This window comes from Podarcis bocagei (assembly GCF_964188305.1).
Source record: "Podarcis bocagei genome assembly, chromosome: 9".
Taxonomy (NCBI): Eukaryota; Metazoa; Chordata; class Lepidosauria; order Squamata; family Lacertidae; genus Podarcis; species Podarcis bocagei.
In genome coordinates, this window is record NC_138134.1 from 61,408,693 (window position 1) to 61,431,215 (window position 22,523).

A 22,523-nucleotide genomic window follows, 5' to 3' on the forward strand; every position below is an offset into this window, starting at 1 on the left:
TTTTTGAAAACTATCCTTTCCCTTTCTAGCACATTCAAGGCACAGAAAAGCACTCTCAGTGAACAATGTCCCTGCTTTTGCTGACATCACCTCTGTGCCTGGGTTAATTTGTAGTTCAACCACCTCTGACCTACAGCTGGAAGACCTCCTTAGACCTTAGCATCCCCTGAGATGTGACCCTAGTCATACGACTCCTGAATCAGAAGCAACATCTATTCTGTTTTTCACATACCCACAGAAAGACACTTGTGTTAGAAAATAGTTTTTGATAAGGTACTTTCCAAAATAAGGAAAAGGGTGACAATGAGATTTTCTTTGTATGTTCTCTTGGACAGTCGCCTGTCTTGAATTTATGCAGAAATGAGCCAAAACTACTACTGGCTTTTGTTAACATCTGTAGCGGTGCTGAAAGTGTCCTCTTTATGGCAATTTGTCAACATTCCTTGAGAAATTGGGCATTTATTAATTTAAGTTGCAATCCTAACCATGTCTCCTCCAACCAAGGGGGAAAGTTGGTGTTTCTAATTAGTTGCAGGTCCCTTCTGGATTCTATCGGGAGGAGCCAATCCCTTGGTTGACACTTCTTCAAGGTCAAAGCAGAGCTCAGTTCTGGGAAATATTAATAGTCTAAAACAGCTTGACAAGCTGCTTTCAAGAGTTGTTTATTGCCTAATTCCATATAGTACAGGGCAGGAAAATGCTCAATAGGCATAGTAGCAATTTCTTAATACTTTAACTGAGCACATAATGCTATTGCCTTAATTGTTGGCCACCTGGGTTCTCTACAAAATAAGAGATGCTCATACTCTTGATGGTAGAGAATATACCTTCTGGGGAAAATATTCTGCACAGCTTCCAAAACTTTAATGGCGCTCTAATCAGAGCCCTAAATTTCAACACCTTGGAGCATTTGGATAAGCATTTTGCTACCAAATATCTTTAGGGCAGCTTCAACCACTTGCCTTCCCTTATTGTAATAGAAGCTATGGTTTTATGCGCTTTGCCTCCATATGACACTTCCATCTCCTAAGCATTCATATTGGTGCCAGAGGTCATGCTTCAATCTTGAGAGATGTCATTTAATTGTTTAGCTACTGAATTTGATGGGGACTTAAGAGACCACAGACCTACCCTGGTGATTCCAAACCATCACCAACTTTAGCTTCTTTGCTGGAAGGTCCCAAATGCAGGGCTACCGTTAAGTATTCCTGTCTCCACTAACCCGATTGGTGTACCTGTTATAGCATTCGAACCAGAAACATCATTTTCCAGTGCTGTCTGCTCAGAAGCAAGTCCCACTGAATTCAATGGGGATTACTCCCAGATGAGAGGGGTTAAAACTGCAGCCTTACTTAGCCCTCACATATGTCACTGGGCAGCCAAATCTGATTGGCTATGAAGCATCGAGACATCAACCCATTTGGCTGAATGATTCCTGATTGGGTAGATGATGAATATAGGTGAGTCAGGAGGGAGGAAGAAGCAGCATTACTGGGGGCAGGGAGGCATGACTCTCAAAACAGTTCTAATGCAGCAACTTAAGCAACAAGAACTTAAGAGCCATGCTGGGTCAAACCAAAGGCCTATCTAGACCAGATGCACGTGGGAAGCTCAGATGCACAGTGTGAGGTCCGTAGCACTCTCCTGCTGTTGTTTTGCAGCAACCAGGATTCAGAGCCCATACTTCCTCTGATCCTAGAGGTAGCATACAAAGGTCATGACAAATGCCAGTTGATACCCTTATCTTCCATGGAGTCATCCAATCCCATTTTAAACCCACTGAAGTTGGTGGCCATCACCACATCTTTAAGGTGAGAATCCTATGATTCAATTAATGTGCTGCATGAAGAAGTATCTCCTCGACCACCACCACCCCGCCACCCTGATCTTCCACCATCCATCTTCATTACATGGGCCCTGGCTTCTAGTATTATCCAAGAGAGAGAGAAAGAGATTGAGAGAGAGAGAAAAACCACACATCACTATCTATCTATCAAGTTAATGGGGAAAAGGCCCCAAATAGGATTTTTTAAGAGATAAATTTTCACACAGTTGAAAACGTTTTCAGGAGGAAATGTCTACTTCGAGGTAAAAAAGGTTCAATCAGAATTAGAAAATGGATTCTGCTTTGAGAAACTCAAACCCAAGCCCATTAACCAATAAAATAACTGGATAAAAACAAATATTGTGTTTTTAGGATGTATAATAGAATGATATTTTTTTCTTGACTCTGCAGCATCAACAAATCTTTTTTTCATTGGAAACCCATCTTAGAAATGTTATAGCTGGATGAGCAAGCAGTGCGCCCGGAATGCTTACACTGCAAATGTTGCCACTGGCACTGAAAATGTTATCTGCAGTTTTTGTTTTCTAGAAAGAAAAGCAATATGCAGATTGGAAATTAAAGATTTGCCTCTTCCGTTACCTCCTTTTATCAGTGGTGGCAGCGTAGGGTGAAGATCTTTGTTACAGTAATCCTGATCTGTGCAGCATTCAATTAATCTTCTCGGTTGGGACAGTGGTGTGTCCTGCAACAGATAATAGTTATGAGCAGCTTTGTCCACATCCAAAAGGCATTAGAAACGCTGAAAGCTTTCAGATGTGAAAAACCATGCATGTGCTAACACCTTAATGTGCTTTTAAAAAACCTAGATGACAATTCCTTTTAAACTATATAACAATCTAGACCTAGATACAGTTTAATAAACAGGTGTCGTTTTTACCATTTTGTTTTTCGATGGAGGGCAAAGCTTAAATCTGGGTTCTCAATATATTTAGAGAAAGCAAATGGTACTGTTCTTCTAGGCTTAGACAACTTCAGAATATAAGTGGGGGAAATGCATTATTGAATGCCTACAGAAAAAGTCCTGCACAAGGAAAATTAGTATGTAAGGGACAATAGCTGTAGCCTCCTCCTCTCTCTGCTAGCTTTCTATGTTCACAGAAGGTGTTGCTGTTGTTTTTAAAGTGAACAAGAATTCAAATATACCATTTTTAACCTGAAATGGTACACAACTGTGTGGGTTTTCTGAACATGTATATTGCTTCTGAGCCTAATGCAAAAGGGGACTTTACATGAGGGGTGACAACATAGGTCTGTATCCAGTCCTGAAAACTATTAGCATCTAAAAAAACCCTCTTCATTTTCTTAGAGCAATCAGTATGTGGGCAAGTTGTCACAGGGTGGCAACATGGGAACACAGAGGTAGGGACAGATGTCTTAGTGACCTAAAAATTGCCTGACCTGGTACAATGGCAGCATTCTATGTCATGGAGAAAGGGGGCTGGGAGCAGGCAACTCCTGTATACAAACCAGCACGCAGGGTAAGGAGGGTAGATGCAAAGGCTAAATGAATCAGGCTCACCCCGATTACATTTCATACTTCACCTTCATTTAAAGCATTAAGGCAGCAGTCCTGAGCATCTTACTAGGGAGTAAGCCTCTCTTAATACCGTGGACTTACTTCTGAGTAAGCATGCATATGATTGTGCACTAAATATTGCACCTGAGCTCTTGAGAGGGGCATTTAAATAAGTAGCACAGAAACATTATGAGCCCATTCTTAAACGCTGTATCTCAAAGTGGGTCCCATTGCCTGTGATAGGACTCTGCTTCCAAGAAAGATGGTATCATCTTGCAAAATGAGGATTCCTGCTGGGCTTTCCGACCTGTTAGTGCTCTGCTGACTTCTGCTTGCCTGTGTTATGGACCACTGGAAAGACTTACAAAGATATTCACAGCCTGACCTGCATTCTAACTCCCCTGGAGGAGAAAGGCAACAGACTATATATCTCCATTCCTAACTATTTGTAAGGTTAGGGTACTAACATGGTACTCTGCAGATGTTGCACTGCAACTCCCATCATATCTGAGCACTGGCTGAGGCTGATGGAAGCTACAGTCCAACAACATCTGAAGGGCACATTGGCTACCCCTGACCTAAGCTGACTCCCAGCTAAAACTAAAGACCAAATCTAGTTCAGAATATATTCTTACCCGGCACTGGAAGTCAGAACCCTCTAACCCGATACAGCCTGTGGTGAAAGTCTGCCCTCCAGAGTCTTCATCTTCTACCATGGCAAAACAAAAGCCATCAGTACTGAATGTGGGGAAAGAAAAGAAACAAATGTATTTGGTCAGAAACTTGTTATTATTAGCTTCCTGTATCTTTCTTGCAGTTCACAGATTACCCTGCTATGGAAATCATTAAAGGGAAATCAACCAAAGCTTTCTTAAGGCGCATGCTATAAAGTAAGCCATTATTTGTGGTCACCACTGACCCTGACCCTTTCCTGAGACCTCTGGAATATGTAGAGGACTTTGAAGGTATATGGCTGTATGGTTGTCACAGTTGCGGGTTTTGGACCAGGCAGAAACAGCAAGCAGTACTTGTGCTATTTCTGTCTGCTCCACAGCCCAGTACAAGATGTGATCGTTTGATGAAGTGCTGTCAAAAGCCACTTTGAGCTACTCCTTTGTGGAGAGGCTGCAGAATGCGCATGACAGGTCCCTTCAAATGCCAGAGGACCTGGGCAAAAGCATTTTCTTCTTCTGATGACCTTTGGAGCAGGCAGAGGTTTTCTGGAGCACTACCACTTCCTTTGGGAGATCTGCCTGGCCCCATTGCTCATTATTTTTAGATGGGAAGAAAATGTGTGCGTGGTTTCTCCCCCAGAAACATTTTGCAGAGTAACATCTTTTTAACATATATTTCTGCTGCTATTGCTTTTGTCTCATTACGATGTCCTTTTGGTATTGTTGCAGTTCTCCTGTTCTATTGTTGTTTTTTATTCCTATTTTAAGTTAACTTAAATATTTTATGGGGTACATATTTTGAGAATATATATTAAGGAAATAAATACACCTCGACCTGCTGCAAAATGCATCCACACATCTTTCTCTCTATCTATCTCTGCAATTCAGAGGAGAGGAGATCCCTTGTGTTCTTCATGTTAAGATTTGTGAGCAGCAAGATTTGTGGGGGTCTGATTATGCTAGACATTTCAAGCATACATATTAATTACTGGGACACAGTGGTGTATGCATCAATAAAATAAAATGTAGGTCCAGAATGGCTAATATTAAGTGCCCCTGTGGACACAGCTGTACAGATCAACAAGTGTAGACTCTTTACAAGTGTAGAGACAGCTTTTACCTGTGGTCTGTGTAATGTGTGAACAAACCTTTTCTCTGTGTTTTAATTGCTGTAACCCTTCCTGGTACACTGGAGTAAAGGGCGGGCAATAAATTGTAGTAGTAGTAGTAGTAGTAGTAGTAGTAGTAGTAGTAGCAGTAGTAACAATGCACCCACAAAGACAGTTGTATCCAAATCCTGTGCCATTTATTCCAAAGGAAATCCTATTAAGTCAAATTGAACAACCACCTGGAAAGGACAACCACTGGAATTGAACAACCACCTGGTACATAGGATTGCAGTTTTAATGGGTATGGTGAAGGGTGGAAATATTAAGGTTAGTGTTGTTGTTTTTAATAATGTCACTCCTAGCTACATTTTAGGGATGCCTGTTTTCTGAGTTTCCTCCTGTAAAGATTATCCTCCTTCTTCAAGGTAATACCATACTTCAGTTGCTGTTCTTGAGCCAAGAAAATAAAGCATTCCTTGTGTTTACTACAATGTTGGTAATTTCTTAATCTTAAACTTCCACATCTCCTCTTGCAGGAATGGCAACTGGGAGAGCAGCTGGCGCACTGAAAGCAGATGATGATGTTAAAGTTTTTGAATTATTGGGGGGGGGGGAGAAACATTTTATCAATATGTTCACAGATGATATTGTGCTATTCCTTTCTGTCCCTGAAACCTCATTACCTGCTGTTACGGACCAACTTGCTATATATGGCAAGATATCTGGGTTCACTGTTAACTTCACCAAATCTTAAGATCAATTCCAATACACACCCCATCAAACCTACAACAGCATTGGCGCAAGACAACTGGCCTGAATCTCTGTAAGATCAACTTTAAATACCCGTGAGTGAATATACCTAAGAATCTAAACCAGTGGGATTATATAAACTCAGACAAATCAAAAATCCTTTACAGCTCCAGCTGCTCTTTTTATTTCTTTTCTGTACAACTAACTAAGTTCTGTTTTGGGTATTTTTTTTGTCACTTGAAATTAAAAATCAATTTTTAAAAACCAGAAATGTGAAGCCAAAAACGGGGTGGGGGTGGGGAGTCGGGGAAGTGAGAGAGCAGCTGCGGAAACCCCAGCCAGCTACGTCCAAGGATGGGCAAAATATCTGTATAACCAGATTCCTAAGACTGATACCGTAAATATTTGAATCCTGAAAACTTAAGCTACACAAACACCATACATTTAAAGCACGTTTGCACCCACCAAAGAATTGTGAGGACTGTAGTTTGTTAATAATAATAATAATTTATTATTTATACCCTGCCCATCTGGCTGGGTTTCCCCAGCCACTCTGGGTGGCTTTCAACAAAAGAGTTAAATACATTAAAACATCAATCATTAAAAACTTCCCTAAACAGGGCTGCCTTCAGATGTCTTCTAAACGTCAAAAAGTTGTTAATTTCTTTGACATCTGACGGTAGGGCGTTCCACAGGGTGGGCGCCCTGTGTTGTGTTAAGGGTGTTGGGAACTGTAGCCCCATGAGAGGTATACCACCATTCCGAGGATCAATTTCTTTTTTTTGGGGGGGGGGAGGTGTGCTTAAATGTATGGTGTATGTGCAGTTTTGGTACAACTGACCTTTTCTGAAACATTAGCGATTTATGTAGCGCAAAGAAGCAGGCAATTCCTAATTACTCCTACTGTGCTCTAATGCAATGTATTTGGGTAATTCGAGTAAGACAATTGTCCTTCTGGGTACCAACCATTATGACTTCATTGCTCAGGCTCAGGGAAAGAATGATAGGAGGCACTGCCAAGAGGAGACGGAAAGGCATCCATTAGGGTGGGATATTATATTATGTTACATTTTGTTTAATTGCATGGTGCCATTCATCCATATCAACGAGCAAGGATAATTGAGGGATACAGTGAAAAACAATGGATAACAATTAACTTCTTTTAAACAAAAACAAAAAAACAATGAATGACACAATCAATGAATGGTTGCCAATGAAGTTTTGACAATGAGCTTCTCCAAGAGGAGAAAGATAAGGACTTTCACAAAGAACACTCCTGTTTACGAACAATTCGGTTTACGAACTCCGCAAAACCGGAAGTACTGTCCAGATTTGCGAACTTTACCTCAGTCTAAGAACGGAATCCGAACGGTGGAAGGGCATCGGCAGCGGAAAGCCCCATTAGGCAAAGTGCGCCTCGGTTTAAGACCGGTTTGGGTTTAAGAACGGACTTCCAGAACGGATTAAGCTCGTAAACCGAGGCACCGCTGTATCAGATGAAGAAACAGGAGTAGGTAATCAGGTATCACACAGATGCCCTAGACTACAATTTCCGTCAGCTTCCCCCATCATGGCCAATACTTAGGAGTGATGAGATCTATGGTGCAGAACACCTGAAGGGCAAAGAGAGGAACAAATGCTGGGCAGAAATCCACCAATGATAACTATCTCTGAACTGTAGTAATTTTAATGCAGATAAAGTAGGCAGGAGCTTCGAATCACAGAACTGTAGAGTAGGAAGGGATCCTGTGGGTCATCTAGTCCAACCCCCTGCAATGCAGGAATCTCAACTAAAGCATCCATGGTAGATGGCCATCCAACCTCTGCTTAAAAACCTCTAGTGAAGGAGAGCCCACCACCTCTCGTGGGAGTCTGATCCACTGTCAAACAGCTGTGACTGACCAAAAGTTTTGAAGAATGTTTAGTCGGAGTCTCCTTTCTTGCAACTTAAAGCCATTGATTTGGGTCCTACCCTCCAGAGCAGGAGAGAACAAGCTTGCTCCATCTTCCTGACAGCCCTTGAGATATTTGACAATGACTATCATATCTCCTCTCAGCCTCATCTTTTCCAATGCATAGTCTTCACAGAAAGGCTCTATTCCCATGGCTTGAGTATCATGACGACTGGTAGATTCTTATCTGCTGCAGCCTTCATCTGCCTTCACAGCCGTTGTAACATACTGCTTGTTATCTTCTGCGCATTCTGCTGTTGAGGACTTCTTGGATCATTCTTTGTCTAGCTTCTCCCCCTTGACCTTACCACCTTGGGTGACCCTACTGGGAGTACAAGACTCCTGGGGGCTTCGCTCACAAGGATCATAGGAACGTGCAAGCCCACTCACCACGATGATCCAGCAAGTGAGTTAGGATATGCAACCAGGATGAGACAGGAGGGGAGGAGGGATATGAGTTCATTCTCAAATCATGGTTTATAGGACTGTTATATCTAAACTGCCTGATCTTCAAATAAAAAAATGCCCACACTTTTTTTAGCTTCAAGAGAGCAAGTGGAGAAGAGACAAAATATAAACATGTTACTTAAACCTCAACCCATATTTTGCATCATGTTCTATTACAGTGCAGCTTTTGGATGCGATAATTAAGAAAGCAGAAGGTTTGGTGTGTCATGTTTCTCAGCCGAGAGTGAATTTTTACAGCCAAGGAAAACACCTGAAAAAATGTGGTTTGTAACGGAAATGCTGAGAGATGTTGCTGTCAAAGATGCTTTTAATTAAAGATTTGCCCAGTCCAAGGAGCTGATCTTAATGCAGACCTTTACTAAATGTCAAAAGAAAAGGAAGTGGGCCAGCCACTTTGCAGCTGTTTAAGCAGATGTCTTTACTGGAGAAGGGCCCACTTTTTGTACAAGTCACAGCACCTTAACTACTAAATTTGGTCAAAGAACGCCTTTCCCAGCCCAGATATTCAAACAGAATCTCAGGAGGAATTTCCCCTAGCAAACTTATACTAGCCATGATGGCTGTGTCCAACCTCAAATATCAGAGGCAGCATGCCTCTGAATATCAGTTACTGGGAATCTTGAATCATAGAGCTGGAAAGGTTCATAAGGATCATCTAGTCTAGCCCCCTGCAATTCAGGAATCCTTCACCCAATGTGGGGTTCAAACCGACAAGTGATGTTACGCTAAGGTCCTGATTGCAGTTTCTAATAGGAATCTGGTGGACAATGAAAGACTAGATGGGTGTTTCACCTGATCAGACATGGGTCTTCTCACGTTCTCACTATTCACTAATTCATGTAAATGAATTAGGATCTTTGGCTAGCAATTTTAATGGTTATTTTGTATTGTTTTACATTTTATTGTGCTTCGATATACCATTGTGCACAGTCCTAATATTTGATGTGAGGTGACAGTATATATTTTACAAATTTGCCCTTGAATGTTTGAACCAGCTCTCAGTTTCAAGTAATTATGAACCAATGCTGTAATTGGAAATCCTCTACTCTACAATATATAACACTACCTTAATTTGCAAAATACTTACAGGATATCAGGATGGAGAGAGAATGAATATTTCTTCTACATAGCTGTGCATTCAGGATATGAGGTTGATAGTTTAGATCCAGAATTATATATTCTTTAAACCAGGGGTGAGATATGTGGTCCTTCAGATGTTGTTAGATTACAGCTTTCATCCTGGCTTGAGTTGATGAGAGTTGGGAGTCCAACAACATCTGGATGGCCACAGGTTGCCCACTCTTACTTTCCACCATTCTTAAATTAGCTCTTATGGTTCAGTTTTCCATGTTCATTAGATGAAGAACCCTTCGTCAGACCAGGCACTTTTGACCTGAATCTATACCTCTTACAAATTGTTGTATCAGTAAATTCAATGTAAAGCTGGATGTGTATAAGATCTAACAAGAGAATCCTAACCACATCTACTCAGAAGTAAGTTCTAGTGAACTCACTGAGGGGCTTGCTCCCAGGTAAGCAGGATCAGAACTGCAACCTAAACCACTCCCACTCGTAGGTTATATTGTTGCTGTTGTTTATACACATAACGTTCACATACATTATTCAACCCACTTTCATGGTGGCTTGCCCACACATAATTGAGATTGCAAATTCCTCAAGGAATGTAGACTGCTGAATGTCAGCAGCCAGTGATATCAGCTGGATATATACAACATCTCTTACAAACCTATCTGATGTACATTTTGGGTGGGGGTAATGTCAGTGTCAAATGGGATGTCAAAGGGACACGGGTGGCGCTGTGGGTTAAACCACAGAGCCTAGGACTTGCCGATCAGAAGGTCGGCGGTTCAAATCCCTGCGACGGGGTGAGCTCCCGTTGCTCGGTCCCTGCTCCTGCCAACCTAGCAGTTCGAAAGCACGTCAAAGTGCTAGTAGATAAATAGGTACCGCTTTGGCGGGAAGGTAAACGGCATTTCTGTGCGCTGCTCTGGTTCACCAGAAGTGGCTTAGTCATGCTGGCCACATGACCCGGAAGCTGTACGCTGGCTCCCTCGGCCAATAAAGCGAGATGAGTGCTGCAACCCCAGAGTCGGCCACGACAGGACCTAATGGTCAGGGGTACCTTCACCTTTAATGTCATAGTAATTCAGCAGCTGAACCCATGAAACCAAGTAAGAATGTGCTAAGCAGCCATCATCTTTCTTCAGATGTGTGGGCAACCACATTACATATTGAAGCCTATGGGCATTTAAGAAAGCACACTGAGTCAAACGTTAGTTGCTCTGTATGCAAAACAAAAAACAAAAAAACCCTATCTGACTCAGTTCCTCTGCTTAGCATAGCCTATCCTTTTATCCTTGGTGGTTAATGTAGATGCCAGTGAACTAATGTAGGTAGAGCCGGCTGACAAATTCACACCCGTTGCAGAATCTTTAGGCGTTGAATGCCTGCAACAGACACCTCCTTCCTCCCATGCTGGAGCCAACTTGAAGGAGGGAAGAGTGGGTGGAGAGAAGAGGCGGGGATATCCCCACAAGCTCAGGGTATCACTGCCTGCCAGCAAGTGACAGACATTCCCATTGCTTTTTTTTTTTTAAAAGGGGGGGAGTGGAGGCATCCCTACACATTCAAGTTGCTGTTGCCTGCCAGCAAGGTGGAGCTGATAGCAGGTGCTTCCCCTTTGGCCCAGGGCAGAGCTTTCATGGATTATGGGGGGGGGGAGGGGGAGGAGGAGGAGGAGAGTTTGGATTTGATATCCCACTTTATCACTACCCTAAGGAGTCTCAAAGCGGCTAACAATCTCCTTTCCCTTCCTCCCCTACAACAAACACTCTGTGAGGTGAGTGAGGCTGAGAGGCCTCAGAGAAGTATGACTAGCCCAAGATCACCCAGCAGCTGCATGTGGAGGCGCGGGGAAGCAAATCCGGTTCACCAGATTACGAGTCCATTGCTCTTAACCACTACACCACATTGGGTATGGGTGTGTGGGTGGGTGTGAGAGAGAGCGCTATTCATGTATAATTTTTGTGAGATATGTAACTGTTGAGGGTGAGTGACGGAGGAAGGCAGGGAGAGAACTCAATGTTTTCTGTGTGCATGTAAGAGAAAAGGGGGGATGTCTGCGAGATCAATGTGCAGGAGAGGTGCCCTTGAATAGAGGGAGAGATCTATGTGTAGCCTGTAAGAGGAAGAGACTAGGAGATACCTATTTATGTGTATGCTGAGGGCATGGATGCAAGAGGGAGTGTGGCTGACGATATTGTGGTACAGTATTAGGGAATACACCATGTTGCTATTGTGTGCGCATGTGCAGAAATATTGTATGACTGCTATAATCAAGACCAGTATGAGCTGGGGCAGGCGGCAAGCAGCAACGACTCTCTCATTTTGTGCTTTTATTTATTTATTTTATTTATATATTGTCCTTCATCACAAGATCTCATGGCAGGTGCTATGCCACACCCCCGTAGCGGAAATGTTGTGCTGTACCACGCATCCCACAGTGGCTGTTTTGCGATTGGTGCCCTCAATTTTTAATTCTTTATAACTCAAAGTAATGATGTTCACCTATAAAACTTATGAAACATTACTTATTATGTATTTTTAAATGCCAGCTTTTAAAAGTTTGTCACAAATTCAATAGGGAAGGGGGGGCAAGGAAGAAGGGAGCGATGGGACAGGCATTTATAATTCATCAAGATATGAGTGCCGGCTCCTCATTTTTACACACACACACACACACACACACACACCACTGCACATACCTGAATAACTATTAAAATGTGTGGTATATGGGGGGGGGGACCCAAAGAATGTGGCCAGCTCTCCAAAATAAGCCATGCCATGACTGAAACTATATATATTTCAGTTCTTTAAAGAGTGGGGGTACGTTGTGTGTTCTGTCAACATCAAAGGTTTCCCACAGAAAGATGTTCATAAAAGCCTGGCAAATAAATGTCTATTTGGAACTCCCCAGGTGCACGACATATTCACAGAGACGGTTAAAGTTTCAAAAGGCTGAGGGGCTAACATAACCTTTACAAGCCTAGGTTTAGGGAACCCTTTCAAAAGGTTTCACCTCTCCTGGAGAAAGGTCCTTGTTAATCAATCAGTCTTCCAAACACCTGTGCACGTAGCCGCCACCTCCTTCAGATACCCTGACAGTATTTACATATCCTTTGTGGTGATGTAAGGTAACAAGGAAACCCAATACCGCAGCCTTGGAAAGCTACCAGAGCCCATGTCATTCATACTGAGCCCAAAATACACACACACACAAGAAACAAATCACCCTTCTTCTGAAATTCAAGGTGCAAAGCAGCCATTTGGGGGACCAAATTACTAGCCAGCCACTTTACGGCACTTGGAAAAGAGCCAGGCGTATTATGTAACCAAGTAAATATTTGCAGTTGGATAACTTTTAATGTTTGCACTCTTCAGAGTATTTATTCCCCAGACTCAGTACGAAGTAGCACAAAAGGAATAGGTAAGGTTACCACCTTATCTTACATGAGGGCTAGCAAGTGCTAGGAGATCTTAAAACACACACCAGTGAATGCTTTTTTAAGGCATTAGAAAGATGAGGTCAGAAATAAGTGATCAACAGTTTAAAGCACAATGGCAACCTAAATTTATCTGAACGTAGGAGTATAGCCTTAGTGAATTCTGAACTGTATAGTTTGGAAATGAGCAGAAGATTTTTTTAAACTCACAAATAAAAGCTTAGATTAGTGAAGACAAAATTATAATGAATGGGACTGTGTCAAGGCCTAAACAAAAACTGTCCCCAGTTGTCATTTAGTGCAAGGAAGAAGCTGGCATTGCCCCCCATAGCATGTTCTGTCCCATGCCAAGTAGTGACATGGTGGGGGGGTCATTAAGGCTATTGTACAGGAGGAAAAGGTTAACTCTTGTCCTCATGGGTCCAATTCTGAAGAGCCCCACAACTGTTCTTTGCAGTAAAAAAAAAACAAAAACCAAAACAGTGAACCATGCAAGACCAATCTGCCTGCTACAGACTAGCCTGAAGTGCGCAACACCAAAAGGAACCAGTAGAAGTGTAATGTTAATAATGGGGGGTGGGGGTCGAAGGAAATATACATGGATTGCTGGTGCAGGAAACCCAACTTTCATCACATTGGATCTACGGAAATTTTCCAATCAAAGTTCTTACGGCAAATTTTCTTTGTACCACCCTGTGTGCATCATTGCACCTAGAGGCTAATCTTCCCTCGGTAGAATTATGGATCTGGCGTAGGAAACTTAACTCTTGGCTTCGCCTAAACTCAAATCCCCCTGGTCTAATATCCCTAGTGCTGCAAGATTGTCACAAGAGCGCCTGGACTAGAATTGTCTATCAAAAACTTCACTCTTGTGGTTTATCACCAAAACAGCTACTCACTTTGGGTTTTAGTAAAGCAAACAGTCTAATTTGTCAGCACCTAAATAATATCAAGTGTCAGAAGAACTTGGCCACAATAAGGAAATTTTGCCCATGGTATACTATTTTCCACCTTCCCATTTCGACTCTCTGGCACCCTATCTGCATAATATAGCAATTCTAAAATATAGACATGCTTTTACTCTCGGCTGTACTTGAGGGATGATTCCAACAGATTCCATACGAAAAAAAGCTTATGTCCCTGTGGAGATGGCAGTACCGAATTGGTGCATGCCCTTCTGGCTTGCACTCTTTAAAAAGATTTGAGGAATGAGATTATCACCCCTCTTTTATTGTCTATTCTGGGTCGCCCAACCACTGCCAGTGTCCTTTCTCTTGGCAGATCAAGATGAGCAGGTGACAGCAAAGGTTGCAAGGCTTTTAGCTGTGGCAATCAGAATAAGATCCACTATTTGATTATTGATTCAAAACCCTAAAATGTATTTTATATACAGTGGTACCTCGGGTTACAGATGCTTCAGGTTACAGACACTTCAGGTTACAGACTCCGCTAACCCAGAAATAGTACCTCGGGTTAAGAACTTTGCTTCAGGATGAGAACAGAAATCGTGCTCTGGCGGTGTGGCAGCAGCGGGAGGCTCCATTAGCTAAATTGGTACCTCAGGTTAGGAACAGTTTCAGGTTAAGAACGGACCTCCAGAATGAATTAAGTTCTTAACCTGAGGTACCACCCTAATTGACTTTTTATTTCTATTCTTTGTATACCATATTGTTGTTTTATTGCTATGGCCAATGGATGACGCAAATAAAGATTCATTCAGTCATTCATCAGCTGGGAAGCTCAGTTGGTTTGAGTGTGGCGACGATAAGGCCAAGGTTGCAGGTTTGATCCCCGTATGGGACAACTGCATATTCCTGCACTGCAGGGGGCTGGACTGGACGACCCTCAGGGTCCCTTCCAATTCTATGATTCCATGAAAGCCCTCAGACCATAATATAGCTCACTGTCCTTTTTCCAACAGTGGCCAACTAAAATAAAAAAAATCCTTCCAGTAGCACCTTAAAGACCAACTAAGTTAGTTCTTGGTATGAGCTTTCGTGTGCATGCACACTTCTTCAGATACCAAAAGTATCTAGTGGCCAACTAGATACTTTTGGGAAGCCCACAAGTGGGGAATGTCATCAAGAACTCTTTTCCCCATGGTTTTACACCAGCATCTATCACGGCTAACAGAATTTCAAAGACCTCTCCTTCCAGGCTCTGTCTTCTAAAACCATCTAAGCCAGGTAGCTCTTGGATATCCCCCCCCCCCCAACATTGTGTGGCAGCAGACTCCGCAGGTTAATCATTCCCACACTCACCTGCAAGTGTTGTTTTTTGACTCTTCGGGGCAGTAGTGATGGCAATGGCAAAACAGCTTCTTCTGGGGAGGAGATGCTGCTGTGCTCCCACTATCTTCCTTCCTGGTTTCCATGTTCACCTTCCCGGAACTCCTCAAGGGCCTGCTGTCTAGAAAGTTTGCTGTAAAAGAAACAGAATGAAATAAAAGGTAAGTCGCTGGGCAGGAATGGCTGAGAGCGGTTTTCCAAAAGACTTTTAAGGCTTTATCAGTGACTGTTTGCTTGATCATGTGTGGATAGGTACAAAGAAACATAAGGTGGTCTCCTACACCAAAAATGACCATAGACATTTCTTGCTCATTAGTGCCTACACTGGCTGGCAGTGGTTTTCTAGGGCATCCCTGTTGTTGTTACTGCTATTCATTTTCATTCATTTATTATACTTCTTTGCTGCTTTTCACTCACACGAATCACAAAGCGGCTCACAAACGAATTGCAATAACAGAACATCACAATACGACATAAATCACGTAGAATAATTGACAAATCAAAAATTACAAATCATCACTAAAACAACCACCTTCCATAAAGCACAATTAACAAAACAACTACAAAAATAAGCTGAACAGCACAAACAAAAGTCGTATTGTAATATTTACAAAGCACTGCAGCATTCATAACTCGCAAAACAGTATTAACAACATTAACAAACCAGCAACCAAAAACAAACTAGGCTGTTGAAATTCACACACACACTTTCCCACCCCCATGATTCAAAACCTTCCACTCATGCGCCTACACATAATGTCTGTGGCAGCGATTTTTTGTTTTAAAGCCGGCTAGGGCTTGGAGGGTGGGTCAAGACAGGTAGAAACAGCCACTGCCTGATGGTCAGCGCAAAGTCTTATTCCCCTTACCTATTATCATCATTATCATTATCATTACTATTACTATTATTCATCTCCCACCTTTTTTCCCTGACAGGGACTCAATGCGGCTGACAGCTAAAATAGAAACAGCTAAAAAATACCATATTTTTCGCTCTATAAGACACACCTGACCATAAGACGCACCTAGTTTTTAGAGGAAGAAAACGAGAAAAAATATATTCTGAATCCCTGAAGCCAGAACAGCAAGAGGGATTGCTACGCAGCCTGCATTCACTCCATAAGACGCACACACATTTCCCCTTATTTTTTAGGAGGGGGAAAGTGTGTCTTATAAAGCAAAAAATATGGTGTATATGGGGAAAAGTAACTTATACTGGTCTACAACCACAATAAAGATTTGTTGTTGTTGTTGGGGGAAAGTAATCATTAAAAACCCACCAGCCCTTTCTTTAAAAACTGTCATTCTCAAAAATCTGTTGGGACAAGTACCTGCTGTCAGAAAGAAGTACAGTGAGGATGGAGACAGAGTAGCCTCTTTAGGGAGGGACTTCTGCAGTCTGGGAGGAACCACTAAGAAGGAGAGGAGATGTGCGCTCTCAAGAGTTCATCACATGGCCCCTGGGATACTCTACCAGATCCCATAAGATTGCAGGAGAGGATTCATAGTGTTGCAGGACCCATGTTGGAACCCCTTCATGGATCACTGCCTTGCCGTGGCGAAGGGGCTTGAAGAACTCAGAGAAGCTATGAACTATGCCGAGCAGGGCACCCAAGATGAACAGGTCATAGTGGAGAGTTTTGACCAAACGTGATCCACCTGGAGTAGGAACCGGCAAGCCACTCCAGTATCCCTGCCAAGAAAACTCCATGGACAAAGACAACAGGCATATAAAAGTTATGACGCTGGAAGATGAGCCCCTCAGGTCGGAAGGTGTCCAACATGCTACTGGGGAAGAGCGGAGGACAAGTACAAGTAGATCCAGAGCTGATGAAGCGGCTGGGCCAAAGCCGAAAGGACGCTCAGTTGCAGATATGCATGGAAGCGAAAGGAAAGTCCAATGCTGTAAAGAAAAATATTGCATAGGAACCTGGAATGTAAGAACCATGAACCTGGGTAAGTTGGATGTGGTCAAAAATGAGATGGCGAGAATAAATATTGACATCCTGGGCATCAGTGAGCTAAAATGGACGGGAATGGGCGAATTCAGTTCGGATGACTATCATATCTACTACTGTGGGCAAGAAACCCGTAAAAGAAATGGAGTGGCCCTCATAGTCAACAAAAGAGTGGTGAAAGCTGTACTGGGATGCAGTCTCAAAAATGATAGAATGATCTCGATACGAATCCAAGGCAGACCTTTTAACATCACAGTAATCCAAGTTTATGCACCAACTACTGGTGCTGAAGAAACTGAAATTGACCAATTCTATGAAGAATTACAAGACCTTATAGAAGTGACACCAAAGAAGGATGTTCTGCTCATTATAGGGGATTGGAATGCTAAAGTAGGGAATCAAGAGATAAAAGGAACAACTGGCAAGTTTGGCCTTGGAGATCAAAACGAAGCAGGGCAAAGGCTAATAGAGTTCTGCCAAGAGAACAAGCTGGTCATCACAAACACGCTTTTCCAACAACACAAGAGACGACTCTACACATGGACATCCCCAGATGGGCAACATCAAAATCAGATTGATTATATTCTCTGCAGCCAAAGATGGAGAAGCTCTATACAGTCAGCAAAAACAAGACCTGGAGCTGACTGTGGCTCAGATCATCAGCTTCTTATAGCAAAATTCAAGCTTAAACTGAAGAAAGTAGGAAAAACCACTGGACAGGTTAAGATACAATCTAAACCAAATCCCTTATGAATACACAGTGGAAGTGAGGAACAGGTTTAAGGATTTAGATTTGCTGGACAGAGTGCCTGAAGAACTATGGGTGGAGGCTCACAACATTATACAGGAGGCAGCAACTAAAACCATCCCAATGAAAAAGAAATGCAAGAAAGCAAAGTGGCTGTCCAACGAGGCCTTACAAATAGCGGGGGAGAGAAGGCAAGCAAAATGCGAGGGAGATAATGAAAGATACAAGAAATTGAATGCAGATTTCCAAAGAATAGCAAGGAGAGACAAGAAGGCCTTCTTAAACGAGCAATGCAAAGAAACAGAGGAAAGCAACAGAATGGGAAGAACCAGAGATCTGTTCAAGAAAATCGGAAACATGAAAGGAACATTTCGTACAAAGATTACCATAATAAAGGACAAAAGTGGTAAAGACCTAACTGAAGCAGAAGACATCAAGAAGAGGTGGCAAGAATACACAGAGGAATTATACCAGAAAGATATGGATGTCTCGTACACCCCAGGTAGTGTGGTTGCTGACCTTGAGCCAGACATCCTGGAGAGTGAAGTCAAATGGGCCTTAGAAAGCACTGCAAATAACAAGGCCAGTGGAAGTGATAGTATTCCAGCTGAACTGTTTAAAATTTTAAAAGATGATGCTGTTAAGGTGCTACACTCAATATGCCAGCAAGTTTGGAAAACTCAGCAGTGGCCAGAGGATTGGAGAAGATCAGTCTACATCCCAATCCCAAAGAAAGGCAGTGCCAAAGAATGCTCCAACTACCGCACAATTGCACTCATTTCACACGCTAGCAAGGTTATGCTTAAAATTCTACAAGGAAGGCTCAAGCAGTATGTGGACCGAGAACTCCCAGAAGTGCAAGCTGGATTTAGAAGAGGCAGAGGAACCAGAGACCAAATTGCAAACATGCGCTGGATTATGGAGAAAGCTAGAGAGTTCCAGAAAGACATCTACTTCTGCTTCATTGACTATGCAAAAGCCTTTGACTGTGTTGACCACAGCAAACTATGGCAAGTTCTTAAAGAAATGGGAGTGCCTCATCTGTCTCCTGAGAAATCTCTATGTGGGACAAGAAGCTACAGTTAGAACTGGATATGGAACAACTGATTGGTTCCAAATTGGGAAAGGAGTACGGCAAGGCTGTATATTGTCTCCCTGCTTATTTAACTTATATGCAGAATTCATCATGCAAAAGGCTGGGCTGGTTGAATCCCAAGCCGGAATTAAGATTGCCGGAAGAAATATCAACAACCTCAGATATGCAGATGACACAACCTTGATGGCAGAAAGTGAAGAGGAATTAAAGAACCTTTTAATGAGGGTGAAAGAGGAGAGCGCAAAATATGGTCTGAAGCTCAACATCAAAAAAACGAAGATCATGGCCACTGGGCCCATCACCTCCTGGCAAATAGAAGGGGAAGAAATGGAGGCAGTGAGAGATTTTACCTTCTTGGGCTCCATGATCAGTGCAGATGGTGACAGCAGTCACGAAATTAAAAGACGCCTGCTCCTTGGGAGAAAGGCGATGGCAAACCTAGACAACATCTTAAAAAGCAGAGACATCACCTTGCCAACAAAGGTCCGTATAGTAAAAGCCATGGTTTTCCCAGTAGTGATGTATGGAAGTGAGAGCTGGACCATAAAGAAGGCTGATCGCCGAAGAATTGATGCTTTTGGATTATGGTGCTGGAGGAGACTCTTGAGAGTCCCATGGACTGCAAGAAGATCAAACCTCTCCATTCTGAAGGAAATCAGCCCTGAGTGCTCACTGGAAGGACAGATCGTGAAGCTGAGGCTCCAATACTTTGGCCACCTCATGAGAAGAGAAGACTCCCTGGAAAAGACCCTGATGTTGGGAAAGATGGAGGGCACAAGGAGAAGGGGACGACAGAGAATGAGATGGTTGGATGGTGTTCTTGAAGCTACCAGCATGAGTTTGATCAAACTGCGGGAGGCAGTGGAGGACAGAAGTGTCTGGCGTGCTCTGGTCCATGGGGTCAAGAAGAGTCGGACACGACTAAACGACTAAACAACAACAACAAAGCCTCCCCTACCCCATTAGTTTTCTAAGTGCATGGCTGGTGAAAGTGGCTTTCAATGTCTTAAGAACATTCAGATGTGGAAAGCTTCATGTTGATCTGCAGCTAGAAAGGCCTGTGTAGCATGACCTATTTCTAAATGCATTGTTCAGTGTTTTCCTGGGAAACTTTCGTCCCTCAATACAGGGTACTATAACAGGTACACTATTCTTCTGGCTTCCTTTGGGGGGCAATGATTGTTTGATATTTTAACAATAATAACTTTAGATTTTGAGCACATATTACCTTCAGCCTACGAGCAGCAATTACCATTTGGTTCCAAGCATTTCTTTTATACTACTTCTTTCTGGGTGGTGGTGGTGAGTTTTCTCTCTTGCTCTCTCGATTATTTTGGATTAGGATATTTTAAAATCCAGCCTACACAGGGAAATTTAGCATCAACAGATGTTCACTTTCTGGGTCAGTGGAATAGAGCCTTTTCAAACCAAGTCCACCTTTTCTTCAGCAGATATGCACAAAGCTAGGATTGTGACTGAGTTACATTGTTATTCATGGACAGAGAATGAACTTTTAAAAATGTTCTAGGCAGAGGTTTCAGACATCTGGCTCATGATGCAACAGAGCTAAATAAAATATATTAATAGTAAAGAAGAATAAAAATACCAGCCTTCTTTCATCCACACCATGATACTTTTATAACTAAATTTATCCACCTTCTGGGGCAATTTCATTCTTTCTCTCTCTCTCTCTCTCTCTCTCTCTCTCTCTCTCTACACACACACACACACACACACACAGTCCTCTCTGGCTCTTATTACTTAGTTACATTGTTATTCATGAACAAACACTGAACTTTTAAAAATGTTCCAGGCAGAAGTTATAAATAATATACAATAATGTGTAAATAAAATAATTTGAGACAAAGTCCAGCCAAAGTTAGACACATTTTGTCCTGTGAAATTAAATGGGACAGTTTTAATTGGAAATTAAGTATCTCCCATTTAAATCATTGGGGATCGATACTGTCTCCTATCACAGAATTGTAGAGTTGGAAGAGATCCCAAGGGTCAGTGCAGGAATCTTAACACAGAATATTATTATTATTGAATTCCTGAAAAATTGCCATATTGTTGAACAATTTTCAGTTGCTGAAGTATTTCCTTCTATTATACAATATCAGGAAGTACCCGGCTGTAGCGCTGAATGCACAAGAGCACAATCAACAGCCTGATTATATCTGAACAAGTCAAATTACATCCTAAAAAATGACTGCTTTTATGGGAAAGGGAAATATTAACTGCTTTAACTCCCTATATTTTTCAGGCATCAGATAAAGGAATTTCCACAGGATATTGTTGGCAACCAATCAGTGACAGAACAGCAGCACAGAAGGAAAGTGCAATAAATTATCCCTCTGAAACCACAGCCACAGCCTACTGTATAAAGCAGTTCTGAGAGGGACAGTAAAATAAAAAGTTTCACTGATAAGGTTTCACTGGCAACGATCATGTGCTAAATAAGGCATGGGCTAGCTACCTCTCCACAATTCATGGAATGATAAAACCGGGAAGCAGTCTTAAGAAAGGCGCCTTATGTCAGATATTCAAAATGAAAATTTAGGTTAGGAATTTTATTTTTAAAATCTGTCCTCAGTTTAGCAAGTGGAATGCTAGGGGTTCAGGCGCTTAATTCAGGGTCCGGGTTTCCTGTTCATAATGAGGCATAGCAGAGACTGTGGTGTCTTTACGATAGATGGTTTATACACAACCTGAGACTACGATGGAGGGATTCACAGCATTACTACTACAAGAGGGTCTTGCTTCTTCCATGGGTGCAGCCTTGGATCCAAGCAGAAATCAACCACTGAACTCTAACCCTCTCTCCAGCTTTCAACCTTTAACCAGCCTGCAACCTTCTTTTCTCAAGATCACATCACAGCCAACTCAAACTCCAATTCAAACTTTGCCTTTGTCTTCTATCTAAGAGTTGGAAGAGGGATCCCACCCACTTGCCATCTGGCACAGAGCCTTATCCCTTTGCTTTCTCAATGGGCCATCACCTTTCCTTTGTTTTCCTAATGGCTCATCTCCCAGGCGATTGTGTCATGAAGAAACTAGCTCAACTTATTTAGCTTTCAATATTTGCTTGGTACAGGGATTAAGTGTCTGGCACCCACAAAAGCTTAAGTGTGTGTGTGTGTGTGTGTGTGTGTGTGTGTGTGTGTGTGTCTCTCTCTCTCTGTGTGTGTGTGTGTGTGTGTGTGTGTGTGTTACACCTACATGTTTTTTTGGGGGGGAGGAGCAGGCATCAGAAGGACAGTGGTTGTGTGCATCAGTTTAATATGGAACCTGTTTCAGTAGCAGAAAATGTGTCTAAAGGAAATGGTAATTAAATACAACACATAGAACAACAATAATAAACCTGCGGTCAAGGAGCAACACTATGTAATTTGCTCAATCGATTAAAACAGTACAAACACATTTATGCTTTTCAGAAATGCACAACAGCTGTTAAGCTTCGCTGTGGTGGAAGCACATTGACTTCTGAATCTTCCAACAAGAATACAGAGGAATCCATTTGGTCTTTTGGCAGCAAGCCACAAATTTCAGGGGAGGGAAAGCCCTGCCTTTGATTAGGAAAAAAAAATGCTGT

The 22,523-nt window shown here is 42.3% G+C and overlaps 1 protein-coding gene and 1 long non-coding RNA gene across 2 annotated transcripts in view; one reads left to right on the forward strand and one right to left on the reverse strand.

Moving 5' to 3' along the window:
- LOC308594380 overlaps positions 1 to 22,523 on the forward strand; it is a 920,885-nt gene that overhangs the window by 683,308 nt on the left and 215,054 nt on the right. The gene's annotated exons all lie outside the window — the stretch shown is intronic.
- Positions 1 to 22,523, reverse strand: part of BMPR1B (bone morphogenetic protein receptor type 1B) — an 83,363-nt gene that overhangs the window by 21,004 nt on the left and 39,836 nt on the right. Inside the window, exons 2-4 of the mRNA XM_081207140.1 lie at positions 15,100 to 15,259; positions 3,998 to 4,100; positions 2,426 to 2,528 (exon numbers count right to left, since the gene is read on the reverse strand). Of these exons, the coding sequence (XP_081063266.1) occupies positions 2,426 to 2,528; positions 3,998 to 4,100; positions 15,100 to 15,259 (366 nt within the window). The remainder of the gene's footprint in view (positions 1 to 2,425; positions 2,529 to 3,997; positions 4,101 to 15,099; positions 15,260 to 22,523) is intronic.